A 21,533-nucleotide genomic window follows, 5' to 3' on the forward strand; every position below is an offset into this window, starting at 1 on the left:
CTTATTATAATGGGTTTGATTAGTAGAAAAAAATAAAAAATAATAAAGACATCAGACCAACAATGTTAGAATATTGGCTTTCATTCACAAATTCATGAAGAAATTTGTTGTTTCTACATTAATTTGGAGATAAAATGTGAAATGATTAGAATGTAAAAGTATTTGGGCTGTCAAACGATTAATTGTGATTAATCGCATCCAGGATAAAAGTTTGTGTTTACATAATACATGTCTGTGTACTGTGCATATTAACTTTGTGTTTATAAACACATACACATACATGCATATATTTAAGAAATATATATAATATAAAAATTAAGAAACGTTTATATATGTAATTTAAGTTATTGGTAAATATTAATAATACATGTCAAAATTTTATTAAATATATATACATTTATGTGTATGTTTTTGTATTTATAAATACAAAATGAATATGCACAATACATGGACACATATTATGTAAACACAAACCTTTATTCTGGATGCGATTAATCACGATTAATTGTTTGACAGCCCTAAAAGTATATTTAAAACATAAATGCTGTGTGTGATTAGCTAGATAATTTTTCCAATCGATTGACAGCACTAAAATAAACATGTTAAACAAAATAAATAGTGTATGTTTAATTTCACTATACGTGTGCGATTAATCACAGTTGATCACATGAAAAGGGTGCGATTAAAAAAAGTAATTTATTGACAGCCCTACTATAAACATAACGAGCTAAAGAAATGATGTCTGACCTCATTGAGAACAGGTTTGAGGGTGACAGTCAAGTAACTTCGGCCCACAATCTTCATCATGTCGTCTATGCAGCGGGTGGCCAGAGAATTCCCTCTGAATATGGTGTTGGCCTCTCTGCACAAAACAGAGAACATTTAATGACATGAGTAAAGAGTTTGTTTTCCCAGCCAAACATGGATGACAAAAATAAAACATCTAGTCAGCAGTCACTAGAATAATGTTTGCTTGGCATCAGCTGGTTATGTCAAAGCCTTCTCAGTATTCATAAAGTGACTTGCTGTATGAATAAAGTCATTTTTAGCGACTGACAGTTCTGGAGCATCATTGACTATCACAGTAGGACAATTTTAATGATAGTCAAAGGTTTGCTTTCCTACATTCCTCAAAATAGCTTCTTTAATGTTCAACAGATCCTAAAAACCATACAATATTTTTTTTACTATGGTAGTCAATGGTACCCCAGAGCTGTGAGTTTGTGTTCAATCAAGTTTGGAACAACTTGAGGGTCAGTACTTCATGACAGAATTTTCATTTTGGGGTATTTTTGAGTATCCCTTTAACTCTATCTTTAAATGTAAGAGTAAGAAATTTGATTTGCCATTTAAATCACACGCCACGTTTAGTTTAAAAACTTACAATTTTAATGCAAGTTAAATTGATTTCTTTTAAAGTAATAGCACACAGACAACAAAACTCCTTTTAAAATGTTTAGGTCCCGGTCACTTAACTCATCTGAACTATGGAATAACAGAATTTAAAAACTTTGGTAAATCATCTTCAATGTAATCATCCTTTGCCGGGGATTTGCAAAAATGTACTCTTTTATTTGATCGACCTGCTTCTTGAGGTCTCACCCTGTCACCCTGAAAGAGTTCCCATCTTTTCTTTTCGAGCTTATATTGGCTGATTTTCCTTCATTATTCAGTTCAAGTCATCCATTTAAAAAGAAATGTTTATCCAAATTTTGTTTCATCATGAAAAATCTAAATTATTGTTGATGAAATTATAGTTTATAGTTTGTTTAAAAATGTTTGCATATACTTCTAGATCAAAAGAGAAATATGAGAAACATTTTAGCAAGCTAAACTATTGAATGGTACAGGTAGTGTGCATACAAACACACCTTAGAAAACCTCACTGTTTAGCGTTATTAAATAACAACAGAAGTTTTAAATACATCCCGATCTAGACAAGCAGGAACACGTGTGTGTGTGTGTGTGTGTGTGTGTGTGTGTGTGTTACTCAACTGTGTATTCTCCAGCTCCAGAGCGGCTACAGCCGTGAGGAAGGGCAGCAGTCTGTTGTGATGGAGCAGCAGTCTGACCACAGGGAGCAAAGCTTCATACCCTACACTCTCCCTACAAACATCTCCCAGAACATGCGCCGCTGACGCCGAGATGGGCTAGAGACGGACAAAAACACAGGAGCGCATGTGAAAATAAAGAACAATATGATGCGTGCTCCAGTCCTCCAGGCAGCAGGGTGGCGCTGTTGTACCTTGACATCTGGAGATTTGAGCATTAGGTTGCGGAGGGCAGTGTAGCAGGCAGAGGGCAGGACGTTGTCCTCCGTGTACATTACATTCAGACGTAAAGAACCAAGATCGTCCGGCTTAGACTTCGTACCGTTGCCTTTAGGCTGCAGCAAGTACCTATAAAACAGAAAGCAAAAGAAATAAATACAACTATGCATTGTAATATCAGGATCATTTTAAGTTTCTGTGTCACTTGATTAGAATTAAGAGTTTCTTTTGTACGATAGTGCAGCAAAAACTGAGATAATGGAGGCTGAAAATGATCGAGACACAAAAAACCCAATTTATTTGCTGTCAGCATGTTCTGCTCCTTAGTAGTGTCTGACAATGTAGCATTTTAGCCTGTGTGTCATTTGCATTGCTCACACTACAAAGTACAGAAATTAATGTGGCAAGATTGCGTTTGCGAGTGTCAGTGTGTGTGTGTGTGTGTGTGTGTGTGTGCAGACTGGTTTTATGCTCAGCTCATGCAAAAGCTCACCCACGCATTAAACTCGCTGCCCTCATTCAAAACATGCAGATCAGTATCAACAAGTTCCCTCTCTGTCTTATACATACAGTACACACACACACACACACACACACACACAAATGCACGCACGTATAGTGTTTACACAATACTACCGGCAGGACGCTGTGATCTCCAGTCTTAAGACACAAGGGAAGCGATCCACCCAAAACACAGACACCTACACACACCCACGGTCTCTCGAACCCTTCCTAAAAACTATCGATGATATCCCGAGTTGTCTTTTTCGCACGATTTCACAACAAAAGTTCTCAGTAAAATGTATGAAAAAATGTATATTAATGCTGAAGTATTTTCATTTAAGGTCTGAAGTCAGGCCGTTTTCTCATGCCTGATTGGGCAGATAAGAGCGGTGGAGAGCTGGGATTGGCTGTTATCTCCCTTCCTCATCTCTTCATCAGTGTACTTCAGTCAGACTGACTGCAGGCACTACAGCTGACAGAGATCACACACTCAGATGTGTGTGGAAGCATGCACACCTGGAGTACAGGATATGACCCGTACTTGCCTTTTCAGCCTTCTCACTATACCCAATATAATTATGGCTCCATATTCATCTGTCTATGTCTGAACCAGCTTTTTGAAATGTTTCATGCAAGAGGTAAAAAAAGAAAATCTATCTGAAAACAATTACGGAATGTAGTACTCTCATAGTGAATAAGGATTAATAGTATATAATGCAATAATATAAATGTTACAAAAAATATGTGTATAAAAATACTTAAAGAAATAACTTGAAGGGATATACTTCACCCAAAAATGAAAATTCTGTCATCATTTACTCACCTTCGAGTTGTTCCAAATCTGTATAAATGTCTTTGTTCTAATGAATGCAGAGAAAGATATTTGGAAGAATGCTTGTAACTAAACAGATCTCAACACCCATTGACTCCCAAAGTAGGAAAAAAACAATGGTAGTCAAAAGTGCCCCAGTCCTACTTTCTTCAAAATGTCTTCTTTTGCGTTCAAAAATGATAAACTAACTTTTCCTACTATGGGAGTCAATGGGGGGCAAAATCTGTCTGGAACAACTCGAAGCTGAGTAATCAATGACAGAATTTTCATTTTTGGGTGAAGGATCCCTTTAAAGGAACAATACGGGTTTTTTTAGGAGGATCTATTGACAGAAATGCAATATAATATACAAAACTATTTCTTCAGAGGTGTATAAAGACCTTACGTAATGAACCATTATGATTGCAATACCTTAGACTAAGCTATTTATATCTACATACAGAGTGGCCCTACATTGAACATTGAACTCGCCGTTCAATATAATGGTAAAACGGATCGCGGATCCGTGATCCATGCGGATCGTGCTCTACGGTTCGGAACGCATGTGACCCACGGAATAACTTTAAGTTTATTCATCATTGAGTAAGAGAGTAAAACGCGCTCTCTCTCCAGTTTTAGCGCCAACACGCTCTCGCCTCTCTCTCTCCACTATCTGGACGAGTACAATAATAAAGCGGTTCCAATGACGCTCAAAACTGCTCCATCACACAGCTAATATTACAACAATAACATATCTTGGTTCTAACAAACAGAAAAACCAATGTTACTCGCATACTGATCCGAATCAAAGCAACCTCCTCGGGAGTGATTTTTAGACGATCTTTCTCTCCAACGTCTCTCTGCTGGAAAGTATCTCCATAGATATCTATGAGTATCTCTGCTAAAAGCCAAGTAGTACTGCGGGTCCTAACGCGTCTCTGCTGGAAAGTCTTTATAATATTAATGCAGGTCCCTAGCTCCTCTTTTTGTACTGTGGTGGCCACCGTCGTGTTTGGACAAAGAGATTCATTGCAAATCTATAATACAATGCTAGTGGCTGCTGTAAATCAAAAACTGCGTTTTTAAAGAACTTAAATGCACACTCACTCAAATGTTTCTAAGCTATGAGGCGTGTTGCCAAAATAAAAAATAAATAAAAAGGATAGTTCACGAAAGCTGGTTATCAATTTAAATTGGACTCCATTGACTTCCACTGTATAGACGGTTTGTGGCCCAAACTTAACTTCCGGCAAACCTCCGCAAAGAATCAATAACTGTTGAGTAGTTTTAATTTCATTTAATACAATTAATATACAATAATATAAATAACAATGTAGATTAAATATAAAATAAATTGTTAATGTATATTACTAGCTAAACACAGACCGGAGGTTAACTTTGGGCCAGGTGCATGCGTCCCATGACGCACGTGCCTGGCTCAAAGTTATCTTCCGGTCTAATAATATAATAATAATATAACTATTTATATTTTAATCAATTTATATTATTATTAATTTATATTAATATTTTATTGTATAGTATTTGTATTAAATAAACAATTTGTTGAATTTTATTGTATATTAATTTTATTAAATAATCTATTTGTTGAATGGGCTGTGTAACATTTAAGTTTAGCCAAGTAACGGTTCTTCCACTGGTAACCCAAATAAAACTGGCTAGACATACTTTCAACTTGCTAGCAAATGTAATTTACTTGTAATTTCTTTTGCTTGTTATCAGAAATAATCTACAGGCACTCTATTCTTTGCGAATGTGTTCCGGAAGTTAAATTTGGGCCACAAAAGCATGCAACAACGTCTGTTTATGTTGTTGCTTTGAAACTGTCTAGAAAGGTTTTGAATGACATGAGGGTGAATAAATGATTACAGAATTTTGATTTTGGGGTAAATTGCCCCTTTCTTTCATTTCCCTAACTTGCACCTCCACAAGGTGTGCCTTTTCTTTAAATCTCTGTTTAAGGACTAAAAATAAAGAAAAGCCAATGACACCATGTTGCAACAGAAATGTGGTATAAGAGTTATGAATAGATCCAGCTGAACTCAGAGATGAACTAAACATGCCAACTGCTGACATCTTTAGAGATGCGACCTGTCTTGGTGCTCTTATAAGTCCCCAGAACAGGGGGATTGCAAAACTGGTATAATGTCAAGTCCAGCTATATTTAGGAAATGGCCAAAAACATCATTGTGATACTCATTATGTTGTGCAATTGCATATCCAGCAAAATCATTACAGATATGTAGTCAATTTTCAATTTATCAAGCTATGAATGTGAATTTGTGTGTGTTCTTACCAGGCTCTGTGCACATGGTCATTTCTCAGGATTTTCACAGAAACCCGTGTCTCTCCCAAAAACACGTCCTGTGCCAAGTTACCGTTATTCCACAGCTCGACCCTGCAGGAGAGTCCATGAAAGAGCATGCATTAGCTAAATGTACATCTATACACATAAACACACACACAATGTTCAGTTTCAATACACTCCAACCCCCGTATGAATCACACATCACTTCAACTTCTCCCATTTCCAGTCAAACTGAATCTGAAATTCAGCACACACACATCACAGACGCAGTTGCACTGAAGTGGGTTAGTCATGTTTCTTTTCATTACTCAACGAAGCTCTTGCTAAGGAAGAAGGGTTTTTCTTCCACGTCAAACAAGCCCACAAATAAAAATCACTCTGAGATGAAAAAATAAACCAAAACACACCAAACCCATGCACACATTCGCACAAACACACACATTAGTTTCATATCTAATGTGCCGCCTGGTGGTTTCATCTACACTCACCTGACAGCGTCTGTAGAGGGCTATATGGGACGATTCAAAGTGACACATACGTGTCACACATCAGTGCCAAGTTTTTTTTAAATCATAACAAAACAAAAGTCTGCGACTAGCTACACCGTATCTACACCGGACGTGACCGGCGCCGCAACCAGTGTGGACAAAATGTAAAATTATAATTGGTTCTATTGCGTTTTACTCCGTGTCTACATCGGACGCTACAGGCGTGACGCGACATGACAACCAGCTTGTTCTTAATGTTTTTTGTCGTGTCGCACCAGTCGCGTCCGGTGTAGACACGGTGTTATTGTCTTTTGTTGCGTCGCATTGCGCCACGCCACATCCGGTGTAGACACGGTGTATGCAAAGTTTAAATAAATAGATATTAATAAACACTACAGATCTAACAAAACAAAACAAAAAACAACACGTCTGCTTCTAGCTAAGCAAAGTGTAAACAACAATGAACAAAATAAATAAATATTAATAAAAAGGAAAGATTTCACTTCATCTCTAGAACTAGAACTCACTTGATCTCTAGTTTCTCTATGTCTTCCTCTTCCACTTGAAAATGTGATCTTGCCTTATAACTGCTGGTCCTTGTGACCTGCGGAAACTTTCATAATGTGAGATGTTCAGAAAGATGTTTATTACAAACAAAAAATCATAAACATGACATTCGCAGAATAAATTACAATTCAGCTTACATTCATTGAATTATACATAAATGAGTGAATGAGGTTGTACCTCAAAGTGAAAGGTTTCTTCAAACTGAGGGTCACTGGTTTTCTTCTTGACTTTAGTTTTTTTCTGATCAGACCTGAGAGAGACAGACATCAGGATGTTATTATTGAATCAGAGCGAATGTTTTGTACTCATTTCGGAAGCTGAAACAGACTTGACTCAGATCACAACAATTCATTCTGTTCTCAATACATTTTCTGTAAAAACACCTCGACTCTGTCTTTAACCGTGTGTAAACCCACCTGGCGGGTCCTACGAGTGTTACTGTGGCGTACGGGTCACAGTTCTGCCCACTTATCAACGGCAAACCTTGACACGCAATAATCCTGCAATAAAACAAATGTCAATTAGCCAGACAGAGATAATAAAAAGTAAAAATGTGATATCTAGACTATCTTTGTTAACATTATAGTATTACTGCCATTACAAATATCATTCATAACCCTTTTAAAGGGATCCTTCACCCAAAAATGAAAATTCTGTCATCATTTACTCACCTTCGAGTTGTTCCAAATCTGTATAAATTTCTTTGTTCTGATGAACACAGAGAAAGATGTTTGGAAGAATGCTTTTAACCAAACAGATCTTGCCCCCCATTGACTACCATAGTAGGAAAAATTACTTTTTGAAAAGACATTTTGAAGAATGTAGGACAGCAAACAGTTCTGGGGCACTTTTGACTACCATTGTATTTTTTGCAAAATCAGATTTTTTGCAAAATCTGTCTGGTTATCAGCATTCTTCCAAATATCTTTCTCTGTGTTCATCAGAACAAAGAAATGTATACAGATTTGGAACAACTCGAAAGTGAGTAAACGATGACAGAATTTTCATTTTCAATTAAATATACCCCATAATTTACTGTTCCTCATGCCATACTACTTCATAATGTTGGCACGGCTTTATTTCCTTTGGCAAACAGTTATATAAAAAATATCCTGCCTTCTCTAGCTGTGTAATGCTGTTTTGAAACTCATAAAGCACAAACAATATGCAATATTTTCTACTTATTTAGCAATCGATACATTGATTATTCATGCAAGAAAACATCCCATTCAAAGATTCGATGGCATGTCGAACACGTTCTCATGTCTCATGACTAGACGTCAAATGTGTGTTTCATTTTTGTAGCTTCAATGTAGCGCATTTTAGGATTACAAAGCTAGGAGAAAATCAGGATATCTTTTAATATAATTCTGATTGTGTTCAGCTGAAGAAAGAAAGTCACGTAGGAAGGCATGAGGCTCAGTAAATTATGGGGTAATTTTTATTTTCCGATGAACTATTCCTTTAATGAGAAAAAATGTAGGGCAAGACGTTTATCCATCAGATATTCCAGACCAGAAAAAGCTAATGTGAGTTTGCAATGAAGCGTGAAGGACGACTCCCTTCCTGACACACCAATCCATTTGAAAGAAAAGGATTGTTGCAACAAAGACGACATTTTTCTCATCATTTATTCATCCTGGTGGACGTTCAAACTCTGTCATCAAGGCACGCAAGAAAGCAAGAAAGTCTCTCAAAACCAAGTCATACATCTTTGGGTGAATGTTAAAGTGAGTGTGCAAGTACTGCTATTGCACTAAATGAATCAGACCAAATATTTATGAAATTATCAGATTTATACTTCTTTAACCATTAAACTATAAAAAAAAGGAAAGCTTTATTAGATAGCAGGCTAAAACTGCTACATAAAAATGACAATTCCTATTGAAAAACATGCACGGATGAGAGAATGTCACAGTTTGTGCAGAACCCAGACGCAGACAGTTTAGGTTTAACAAAAAAGTACTTTATTAATAAAACAAAAGAACCAAGGGTAGCATAAAACAGCAAAACAAACACTTCCCACAAGGGGGCAAAACAAGAACTAAAAACTAACACAAACAAGGCTTACTTTCAGGGACTGGGCAGGAACTAGACAGACAAGGTCATGGGGGAAGTTATCAAACAACACGAACCAGCACAGGACAGCAAACACAAGGGCATTACATAGGGAGACTAACAAAGGATAATTAACAAGGGACAGGTGTCGGGAATGAAACACTAATGGAAGGCTAAACGAGGAAACGAGAGGGGCGGGGCCAAAGACGAGACCGGAGAGAGCATGTTATGTCAGAACCAACAATAACATGCCTCTCTCCACACAAAGCATGAGGCTCTGTCATGATCCTGCCACTAGACCAAGAAAGACATGACGAGGCAGAATCATGACAAGAGAACATACAGTGCATCCGGAAAGTATTCACAGCGCTTCACTTTTTCAACATTTTGTTATGTTACAGCCTTATTCCAAAATGGATTAAATTCATTATTTTCCTCAAAATTCTACAAACAATACCCCATAATGACAACGTGAAAGAAGTTTGTTTGAAATCTTTGCAAATTTATTAAAAATAAGAAATGAAAAAAGCACATGCACATAAGTAGTCACAGCCTTTGCTCAATACTTTGTTGAAGCACCTTTGGCACCAATTACAGCCTCAAGTCTTTTTGAGTATGATGCTACAAGCTTGTCACACCTATTTATTGGCAGTTTCTCCCATTCTTCTTTGCAGGACCTCTCAATCTCCATCAGGTTGGATGGGGAGCGTCGGTGCACAGCCATTTTCAGATCTCTCCAGAGATGTTCAATCGGGTTCAAGTCTGGGCTCTGGCTGGGCCACTCAAGGACATTCACAGAGTTGTCCTGTAGCCACTCCTTTTTTATCTTGGCTGTGTGCTTAGGGTCATTGTCCTGTTGGAAGATGAACCTTCGCCCCAGTCTGAAGTCCAGAGCGCTCTGTAGCAGGTTTTCATCGAGGATTTCTCTGTACATTGCTGCATTCATCTTTCCCTCGATCCTGACTAGTCTCCCAGTTCCTGCCGCTGAAAAACATCCCCACAGCATGATGCTGCCACCACCATGCTTCACTGTAGGGATGGCATTGGCCAGGTGATGAGCGGTGCCTGGTTTCCTCCAGACATGACGCTTGCCATGCAGGCCAAAGAGTTCAATCTTTGTTTCATCAGACCAGAGAATTTTGTTGAAAGTCCTTCAAGTGCCTTTTGGAAAACTCCAGGTGGGTTGTCATGTGCATTTTACTGAGGAGTGGCTTCCGTCTGGCCACTCTGCCATACAGGCCTGATTGGTGGAGTGCTGCAGAGATGGTTGTTCTTCTGGAAGGTTTTCCTCTCTCCACAGAGACATGCTGGAGCTCTGTCAGAGTGACCATCGGGTTCTTGGTCACCTCCCTGACTAAGGCCCTTCTCCCCCGATCGCTCAGTTTGGCCGGACGGCCAGCTCCTGGTGGTTCCAAAGTTCTTCCATTTATGGATGATGGAGGCCACTGTGCTCATTGGGGACCTTCAATGCTGCAGAAATCTTTCTGTACCCTTCCCCAGATCTGAGCCTCGATACAATCCTGTCTCGGAGGTCTACAGACAATTCCTTGGACTTCATGGCTTGGTTTGTGCTCTGACATGCACTGTTAACTGTGGGACCTTATATAGACAGGTGTGTGCCTTTCCAAATCATGTCCAATCAACTGAATTTACCACAGGTGGACTCCAATCAAGTTGTAGAAACATCTCAAGGAAGATCAGTAGAAACAGGATGCACCTGAGCTCAATTTTGAGTGTCATTGCAAAGGCTGTGACTACTTATGTACATGTGCTTTTTTCATTTTTTATTTTTAATAAATTTGCAAAGATTTCAAACAAACTTCTTTCATGTTGTCATTACGGGGTATTGTTTGTAGAATTTTGAGGAAAATAATGAATTTAATCCATTTTGGAATAAGGCTGTAACATAACAAAATGTGGAAAAAGTGAAGCGCTGTGAATACTTTCCGGATGCACTGTATTAAGAAAACAAAGTATATTTTAATGTTTCTGTGAAATTCGTCCATGTCACATGCTCTAATCTGAATGAACGAGAGAAAGAGATGAACGCATTAATGAAAGTGTGAGATAAAGGGCGGAAAAGCAGAAGCTTTGTTATCCAAGGCAGGAAGTGCTTCGCACTCATAGTTGTCATGGCAACAGCTGAACCTGCCTATGAAGCGGTAATGAAGGAAGGTGTAGAAGAGCAACAGAGAGAAAAAAGCAATGATGACGGCAAAGCAAAACCACAGGAACAGTGCAGAGCGGACTTCCTGTCGTCACGACATCACTTCCTCTTTCGTCAATCTGCTCCGTGGGAGAGTGTGAATGAACAGCGAGGGGAAGCGCTAAACACAAGCGTGCGCGCGTCAACAACTCTACGTTGAATCAAACTGTTTTCACACCTTGAAGGAATACACTGCAAAAAAATGTCATTCTTACTAAGCATTTCGTGCTTTGTAGTACTAAAAGTATCTAAAACTTCATAAATCAAGATACATTTTCTTGACAAGAATAGTAACGCACGATATTTAGTCTTGTTTTATAAAAAGAAATAAGAATTTATGTTTAAAACAAGCAAAAAAATCTGCCAATGGGGTGAGAAAAAAAAAACTTTACTTTAGTTGAACTTTTTTCTTAAGTACCTAATTTTAGTTGATATTTCTCACCCCAACGCAGATTTTTTGCTTGTTTTAAACATAAATTTTCCTAATTCTTATATTTTCTTTTATAAAACAAGACTAAATATCTTGGGTCACTTTTCTGGTCAAGAAAATGTCTCTTGATTTAAGAATGTTAAGATATTTGCACTAAAAAACAATACAAAAATGCTTAATAAGAATGACATTTTTTGCAGAGTACACATACACACCTTGCAGAGGTGTGAAAGTGAATATCGCAGGTTTGCTTCCTTTCTCGATGACATACACACCTGTGAATTCATCGATATCAACACGACATCTATGTGAGATCACATGTTGCTGACCGCACAATGTACGTACCTGAAGTACATTACATGTCCATGTTTGACTATTCAAATTATCATGGATTACTGTTTCGCAAAAGAAGTGTTAGCTTTAAATCCATTCATTAAAATGCAACACCTTTGTCCATCTTTGAAATGTGTTTTATCAAGCAGATAATTTTTTTACTTTATTGACTTGTGTTTGTTGAAACACAAACATACAAATTAAATAATGATAATAAAAAATAAAATAAAAATACTAATACAAATAAAATAAAATAAAATACACACAATAAGTCGAATGAAACCAAATAGAATGAATAACGACATTTGAACAAAAATGTCATATAGAACCTTATAATTCCAAGGCGACGAATATGTTTGTTTGTTCATTTGTTTCTATTTCTCCTAAGCAGGAGACACATCTGAATCTAAGTTAATACTTCAATGTAACAACTTAAAACTCCATTAGATCTCATAACCATAAAATAGCAACATCTGAGGAATAATATTTTAATCTGGGTCACTTTTTACAATACAATCGATCCATATTTTTAAAAGGTCCTCTTTCTATTGAATATCCTGTTTCACTGTTGCATTATGGAAGTCAAATGAATTGCATTTTGACATTAAAAACATAAAGGTTGGGACACACACACACACACACAGTTTGGCAGACAGACATTACTTACTGAACCACGAGCTGCTGGCAAATAGATCCCGTCTCTGTGATCAATTCATTCAGCTTCATTTCTAAATGAACTTTCCCCTGTCAAAACAGACAAACTCATGTCACAACCTGAAGCATTCAGATCATTTAACTCTTGGATAACACAAGCAAACAGTCATTAAGACTTGTGAGGTTTTTACAGCCTGTCATATTGTCTTTGGGTAATAGATACAGTTTCTCTGTCTGGGTATACTGATCTCATCCATGTCATCCATTCAAACACATTCAGAAACATTTTCTTTAATGTGTCATGTTTGATAAACATTACAATGAATTACATAAGTGATTATAGTGTAATAAAAATCAACCGGCACAACACTTGCACATATGATTTCTTGCTGTAAAAAGGGAATGAGCTTCCTTGTGAAGATTTGATTCTATTGAACACACTATCAAAGCAAGTTCCATCTTTGCATGCAAACCCTTTTGCCAAACCTAACTTCACTTTTCCGAGTTATTTTTGCAATGGCCTTTAAACATCTGATCATTCAGATCATTCTGGTGGATGTATGAAGTCAGTTCCCCTTGAGTTATACAGGTGTCATAACAGAGTAACCACAATCACATGTACTATAGTCAACAATTATGTTTGACAAAGTGACCAAAATCGTTTTCCCCTCATTTTATATGATATATTTTTTATTATTTCAAGCATGTGAAACCAAAAAGACCTTAGTTTTATTTAATTCCATTTATGATATTCTGTCCCACCAATCATCAGAGGTCATCAAAAATTAATATGTTAACAATAAAATCATCCAAGATACATATCATGATTATTATGAAGTATTTGCAGCTTCAGCGGTGAACAGGGAAATATCAACTGAACTTATATAATAGCAAGACATGTTTATGATATAACACAATGTATGTTGAAATAATCTTTTTACAGTAAGTCAAATATGGTAAAGCTGATAATATCGGAATGTGAAAGAGACGAGAAGCAAAGGACAGGGAAGAAAAACAAAATAAAAGCACCCACGCACTCCTACGCAATATTTTGAAAGTTCCTTTCAAAAATAATACTGAGTGCACACAGAAAATGTTATGCTAGTGTTGAATATACTGTATATCTACACGCATGGGTCTAACTGTACTTTTTTACTTAAAGTTGCTAAAATGCTATTTTTGTGCTGACCCTTAAACACATATATAAATCAATTCATCTAACCTTATAATCATTTAAGCATGCAGAAGAAGGCAACTGTTGAGTAGACCCACAGCGCATATATCATGCTGGAATTCATTTTTACATAAACTAATGTAAAACGTAATGTTTTGTTAAGTCAATTGTTTATGCTTTGAGTATTTTGGTGTACTGTAAGGGGCGCAGAGGTGGAGGAACGTCTGGTAATATCAGTCAGCTCAGGGTGGTTCTGCATGTTCTTATCTGACGGAAGTGCCGCCCACCTTTTTCTGAGCTCAGGGTTAAAGACGCAAAGCCCAATTTAATATATTAGATTAAATATATTTTTGCTTTTTGACAATATGTTATATAAATGTATAATATATTTACACACAAAAAGATATAGTATACTTTAGTATTTACTATAGTAAACTGTAGTAAAATTTCTAGATACAGTACTAAAGTGTTTTTAAACCTTACCGTAGTAAATGAACAAAAACAGATAACTCTCAAATAGATAAATCTCAAAAAGCATGTTTTTAATTGTGTCACTATGTTATATTGTGTTAGTTAGCTGTATTTTTTGAGTTATAACTTATTCAAAACAACCCAACAGTGGTTTGATTGATAATACTTGAAATGCACAATAGAAAAAACATAATTTTTGAACATTTTAAAAACTATCTGCTTTTACAAATGAACTCTATGCTAATTATACTAATAATCTACAAACCCGATTCCAAAAAAGTTGGGACACTGTACAAATTGTGAATAAAAAAGGAATGCAATAATTTACGAATCTCATAAACTTATATTTTATTCACAATAGAATATAGATAACATATCAAATGTTGAAAGTGAGACATTTTGAAATGTCATGCCAAATATTGGCTCATTTTGGATTTCATGAGAGCTACACATTCCAAAAAAGTTGGGACAGGTAGCAATAAGAGGCCGGAAAAGTTAAATGTACATATAAGGAACAGCTGGAGGACCAATTTGCAACTTATTAGGTCAATTGGCAACATGATTGGGTATAAAAAGAGCCTCTCAGAGTGGCAGTGTCTCTCAGAAGTCAAGATGGGCAGAGGATCACCAATTCCCCCAATGCTGCGGCGAAAAATAGTGGAGCAATATCAGAAAGGAGTTTCTCAGAGAAAAATTGCAAAGAGTTTGAAGTTATCATCATCTACAGTGCATAATATCATCCAAAGATTCAGAGAATCTGGAACAATCTCTGTGCGTAAGGGTCAAGGCCGGAAAACCATACTGGATGCCCGTGATCTTCGGGCCCTTAGACGGCACTGCATCACATACAGGAATGCTACTGTAATGGAAATCACAACATGGGCTCAGGAATACTTCCAGAAAACATTGTCGGTGATCACAATCCACCGTGCCATTCGCCGTTGCCGGCTAAAACTCTATAGGTCAAAAAAGAAGCCATATCTAAACATGATCCAGAAGCGCAGGCGTTTTCTCTGGGCCAAGGCTCATTTAAAATGGACTGTGGCAAAGTGGAAAACTGTTCTGTGGTCAGACGAATCAAAATTTGAAGTTCTTTTTGGAAAACTGGGACGCCATGTCATCCGGACTAAAGAGGACAAGGACAACCCAAGTTGTTATCAGCGCTCAGTTCAGAAGCCTGCATCTCTGATGGTATGGGGTTGCATGAGTGCGTGTGGCATGGGCAGCTTACACATCTGGAAAGGCACCATCAATGCTGAAAGGTATATCCAAGTTCTAGAACAACATATGCTCCCATCCAGACGTCGTCTCTTTCAGGGAAGACCTTGCATTTTCCAACATGACAATGCCAGACCACATACTGCATCAATTACAACATCATGGCTGCGTAGAAGAAGGATCCGGGTACTGAAATGGCCAGCCTGCAGTCCAGATCTTTCACCCATAGAAAACATTTGGCGCATCATAAAGAGGAAGATGCGACAAAGAAGACCTAAGACAGTCGAGCAACTAGAAGCCTGTATTAGACAAGAATGGGACAACATTCCTATTCCTAAACTTGAGCAACTTGTCTCCTCAGTCCCCAGACGTTTGCAGACTGTTATAAAAAGAAGAGGGGATGCCACACAGTGGTAAACATGGCCTTGTCCCAACTTTTTTGAGACTTATTTTTCCCTTAAAATGATACATTCTCTCAGTTTAAACATTTGATATGTCATCTATGTTGTATTCTGAATAAAATATTGAAATTTGAAACTTCCACATCATTGCATTCTGTTTTTATTCACAATTTGTACAGTGTCCCAACTTTTTTGGAATCGGGTTTGTATAACTAACTATACTAATACAGTATTTAATAGTTCTAATTAACTAATAGTATTAATTCACTATAAGTAATACTATAGACTACTGCACTGTAAAAAAACAGAATTTTACAGAATTTTTTATACAGATCTTTCACGAATAATGTCCAAAAAACTGTATTTTTACACAATTTTACTGTTTTATTAACAGATTTTTCACATAAGTTTGAATTATGGTCAAAAACCGTCAATTACCGAAAAAGACTGCAAATGTACAAGAAAAATGGGAAAACATTACGGGAAAAACGGTTATTTTTACGGTATGGTTCTGGCGCCCCAGCTGCCGGAAAATTTCAGATTTTTATGTTTTTTTTACAGTGTGTAGTGTACATAAACTTTAGTTTAGTATTTTTTTTATTTTTTGTAAGTTTAGTAATTATTATAACGTACACTAGGGCTGTCATGATTATTAAATAATCGTCTCATCGCGATTGTTTGACCTCATCGCGATGGTTTCAGATCATCGCAATTATTGCACATCTCTTTAGAAGACACTAGGGGGAGCTGTAGTGTATCTGCATATTGCATATTTTAGTGTATATATTGTTACTAAAGCATGGTAATACTTGTAAAATGTACCACCACAACACAATCACTTAAAAAAAAAAAACTAAAACATATACAAATTACCTGCAGTACAATTTAATATTATTTAAGCAAATCTCAGTGTGAAAACCAGTCTACCAAAATTTCATTAACACACAAGTAAAATTTTATTGTAGTCTTGCAAGTGAGAAAAAAACAGACTAGAAGCTTTTCTATGACTGATGGTATTTTAATGGTGGCTTCAATTCACACCTGATCAATTTACTTAATTTACAAATATTTGATGGTTGTATTATTGACAGGTAAAAGCCTAAACCTTAAGTATGATGACCCAATTTTTTCCGAGGTATTTCCAAGAAAAAAACATAGTCTTGTATTCAGAACAATATGGTCGTTTCAATCGCTGAATAAAAAATGTATGATAATTAAATGTCAAAGCTATAAAACAGACAATTAATCGTCATAATCGTCAAAGCCCTAAAACAGACAATTAATCGTCATAATCGCAATGATTTATTAGACAATTAATCGTCAATCAAATTTCATAATCGTGACAGCCCTAACGTACACTACAATTTACTCTAGTAAATACTTTTAAGTACAGTACAAAACAGTAAATACTATAGTTTATTTTGTTAATTATGTTTGTTTGTCCTAATAGTATACTTTTATCAGTCAATAAACCATAATTTTAGCTAAACAGCTATTGGTACATAAAACTTTTAACACAGAAAAATAATTGTTTTTCACACTTTTTTGAAAACAGATGTTTTTTACGAGCGCAAATTCCTAGGCATAAACACCTTTTGTTTCTGATAAAGCAAACCCACACCTTCAAAAGCCCCACTGTCCTCGCTACTGCTGAACGGTGAATCACACTTGTGTACAAAACAGATCCGCGCATACACTATACACAAAAACAGGATGTGGAGTGGGGCTCGCGTCTGCTTTAAAGTCATTGGACCACATATGAGAGCTGACTAATCAAATATTGATCTCATTGGGTGTAGCGAGGCGATGAGTAATGATAAACTCATCCGATTGGCTCAAACCACAGCTGAAGACCAACCGCACAAGGGAAGTAAGTCGTGTTTTTATACATCGCTCTGTTGGGTGGGTGTGTTTGTTTCGCATCCATTCCAACATTCAGATGTGTCTGTCCACTCACCTGAACTTCTGAATGTGGATCCACAGGCTGTAAGTGAAACCAGTTCTCTTTCCCGCTGTACTTATATAGATCGTCCTTCCTGATGGCTACTTTTCCTACAAACACACACATACACACAGGGTTTAGTTGACATGTACACCATTAGTCATGGGCATGTGGAAATGAGAGAAAACAAGGGCGAAGATACTGACCTACAGGTTGATCTTTCTGAAACATGCTCTTGGTGTATACATAGAAGGACAGGCATTGGAACGGGCGGGGAATTTCAAAGTAGAAGTCCTCTCCATAGAACGGACTGAAACAGAAATAATAGTGTTAAATCATAAAAGTGACTCCAAGCATAGCTCACAGCGGAAGACATTTAAAAAATCCCATAATGTTACAACTGGTTCTACTAGACAACGATGAGATTAAATCAAGACTTTTGCTTAACTTTCCTGCTTCTCAGATGTTTCCCTTAAAGGAATAGTTTGGAATAAAAATATATATTTTTAATTGTTTGTTTTATAATATGATGGCACAATTATATTTTTGTTTACAAAAGTAATTGCAGACATTATAACATTGCAGACATATAATTTGAGATTAAAAGATTTTTAAGATCATTAGAAAGATTTCAGTCAAGTGTTTCCAAACTTTTAACTTGTACTGTACATAATATAAGTCACATATCAATGATGTCTTACCAAAACAAAGCCCAAATTATCTGACAATATGCAATCCGCATTAATTTAAATGCATGTGGAAAAATGGTCTATTTTGTGTTAGATTTGTAGCGAACTTCATAAGAAACAACACAGACAAAACATAACTGAGAATTTATACGAGACTCCTGAGGAATAGCAATTTCCTCTTCTTTTATCCATGCAAACCACAAGCATGTTGTTAAGAATTGAGATCCGACTAAGGAGTTTAAGCAAGTCAGACGTTTGGCTGGCTGTGTGCAGCAGATGTGCCCAGAGAATTAAGCCAGCTGTCTTCCCAGAGGACACGTGTACAGGTGGCCTTCAGGAGAGAGGAATAAAACCACAACAAACTCTTGAGTCTCGGCTGAGTGCTAAATTTCAAGAGGTATCAAAAATCTGTTTGATAAAATTTAAGTGGGATGTAGTCAGATGTTCCTACATGAAATCTTTAAACTATGAAAGTGTTACATTTTCTTAATATAATATAATGCAATTCACACATTTGTACATGCAGCTTAAAGGGATAGTCAATGTCACAAAGAAACATATTCGCAAGAATGCTTGTAACCAAATAGTTCTTGGCCACCATTGACTACTATAGTAGGAAAAATGACAGTGGTAGCAGAGTTCCAGACTGCGCCTAAAACGGTCGCATCTGCGACCAAAAAAAAAAATTTGCGAGTAGGGTTGGGAATCGTTTGAATTTTATCGATTCCGATTCCAAATCCGATTCTGCTTATCAATTTAGATTCTTATCGATTCCCAGTTTCGATTCCACAGTTGAAGTAAAGCATTTAGATATCAACCTGTATGGTCAATTAGCCTGCTTATTGGCTTGTTTGCTAAAAATATATATATTTATGTGCACCGTTTTGTGTATATTTGCACATCGAAACATGTTTTTTCTGATTTAATACAATTTGTATTATGATAATTGAACTACATCATGCTAGTAACTATAATGAAACTATGGTTAATTTGTGGTTACTGTGCATTAATGCAAATACTATAGTTCAACTATGCTTACTATACTACAAATATCGTTCATTTTCATAAGGGTTTTTATTGAGATATCAGCAGATCACACAACGCGTGTACTTTTCTGAAAATATGCACACAGGAATTGATGAGAGGAATTCAAATTTTAACCTCAAGTATCTGATTCCTATTCCTTTCGATTCCAATCCGATTCCTAGCTTTTTGCAAATTGGAATTGATTTTCGATTCACAACCCTATTTGAGATATTTTGCAGAGATCGCCACTGGCGACCATGCAAATGTACTTGTTTTCCAAAGGAAACGCTGCACTTTTTAAAAAACGCCAGTGTAACGGAGGCCAACGAGAGAGAGAGCCGTGCAGGTAAACCTCACTTCCCGACCCAAAGAGGTGCTCTAGCGGCTGACGCTAGAGGCTTCGGTCTTTAGTCTGAGGACAAACAATGTGAGATTTGAGACACTTAAAACGAAACTAATCGCGGAGAAGTTCAGGGAACGTATCTGTTATAAGACACCACTGGCTCATTTCAAATCCGTTCACAACTAGAATGAATGACAGGCGAATTCTCTTGTTAAGTTTTATTTGAAGTTATCTTTACGTTGTGTTGTGAACATGCAGAAACATGTCATTACTACAAACTAAAATCAACATAATAACATAAGCTCTTTCGTTTTGCTTTAAACTCTATAAACAATAAAATGCAGGCTATACTTTTTCATACAGTATATATAATATATAAATATGGTCTTGACATGCACATTTTATGTTAGTTCAAATGAATTCAGAATAATTTGGTCTGGTGTATTCAGAGTTTAATCAGTCTTCAATCAATCAATAACAACACTTCACTGCCTCTTTTAAAATAAGCAGAACCAAACCTGCTGTCATCTGCATTTGAAGACAGGCAGCATTTGAAGACTATTTGAACACATTTACACACATGAGCAAAACCTATGAGAGGGAAGATGTACACACAAAAGGATAACTAGAGTATGTGATTAAAAATGTAAGTTCATGTTATGTGGCTTTTTTTTGTCTGGAGCCCTGGGTAGTCAAAAGTGCCCCAGAACTGTTTGCTTTCCTACATTCTTCAAAATATCTTCTTTTGTGTTCAATAGAACAATTTTTCCTTATTATGGTAGTCAATGGTGGTTACTTGTTTGGTTACAAGCATTCTACCAAATATCTTTCTCTGTGTTCATCAGAACAAGAAATTTATACCGATTTGGAACAACTTGAGGGTGAGTAAATGACAGAATTTGACAGTAGGGCCACTATCAAGAGCAAAAATCCTACACATATTTAAAATACTAATAAGCTATACTCATTAAAGAAATAGTTCACTTAAATATGAAAATTCGCTCATAATTTACTCACCCTAATGCCATCCCAGCTATATGTGACTTCTTTTTTTTCAGTTTCAAAACAAACTAATAATTTTATATTAAAATGGCAAAGCTCCAATAAGCTCATACATCCATCATCAAAGCAATCCAAATAATTCCAGTGGGTTAAAAATGTATTTTTGTTTCTGAGGAAACTATTATTATATTTAGTTTGTTTAGTGATTGATATGTTAGTATTCATGTAAACAAACAGATTGTGTTTTAAAATTAAAATATGCCATCTAACTCAAATCTCATTGGCTCTTGCATCTCGTGACTTGTTGTCATATGTGTGTTCTGTCAAAATGGTATGAGGGTGAGTAAATTATAAGAAAATTGTAATATTTACGTGAACTATTCCTATAATGGGTGATAGTAATATCCCAAAAACTACGAATGTTCAAAAACTATGATTTACCATGCGACTTTATTACTTTTAGCCGTGTGACAGTAACAGTCAAATACCTCAGCTGACACTTGAGAGGAGAATGCTCATCCACCCACACACACACACTCCAGCTACACACACACATACACACACACTTATTGCCCACGCATTCGACATCGCATGCGCTCCCACATACATTCACACACCAA

The 21,533-nt window shown here is 36.5% G+C and overlaps 1 protein-coding gene across 2 annotated transcripts in view; it reads right to left on the minus strand.

The window, feature by feature from the left end:
* rasa2 (RAS p21 protein activator 2) overlaps positions 1–21,533 on the minus strand; it is a 55,151-nt gene that overhangs the window by 19,449 nt on the left and 14,169 nt on the right. Inside the window, exons 3-12 of one of the 2 annotated variants that reach the window (XM_057347808.1) lie at positions 18,060–18,163; positions 17,869–17,963; positions 12,661–12,737; positions 7,383–7,466; positions 7,144–7,216; positions 6,927–7,003; positions 5,900–6,001; positions 2,246–2,399; positions 1,996–2,150; positions 748–862 (exon numbers count right to left, since the gene is read on the minus strand). In XM_057347808.1, coding sequence (XP_057203791.1) covers positions 748–862; positions 1,996–2,150; positions 2,246–2,399; positions 5,900–6,001; positions 6,927–7,003; positions 7,144–7,216; positions 7,383–7,466; positions 12,661–12,737; positions 17,869–17,963; positions 18,060–18,163 — 1,036 coding nt within the window. Of the gene's footprint in view, positions 1–747; positions 863–1,995; positions 2,151–2,245; positions 2,400–5,899; positions 6,002–6,926; positions 7,013–7,143; positions 7,217–7,382; positions 7,467–12,660; positions 12,738–17,868; positions 17,964–18,059; positions 18,164–21,533 lie in introns of both variants that reach the window. The other variant, XM_057347807.1, reaches the window with a different exon arrangement.

The sequence above is a fragment of the Triplophysa rosa genome, linkage group LG12, assembly GCF_024868665.1.
Source record: "Triplophysa rosa linkage group LG12, Trosa_1v2, whole genome shotgun sequence".
Taxonomy (NCBI): domain Eukaryota; kingdom Metazoa; phylum Chordata; class Actinopteri; order Cypriniformes; family Nemacheilidae; genus Triplophysa; species Triplophysa rosa.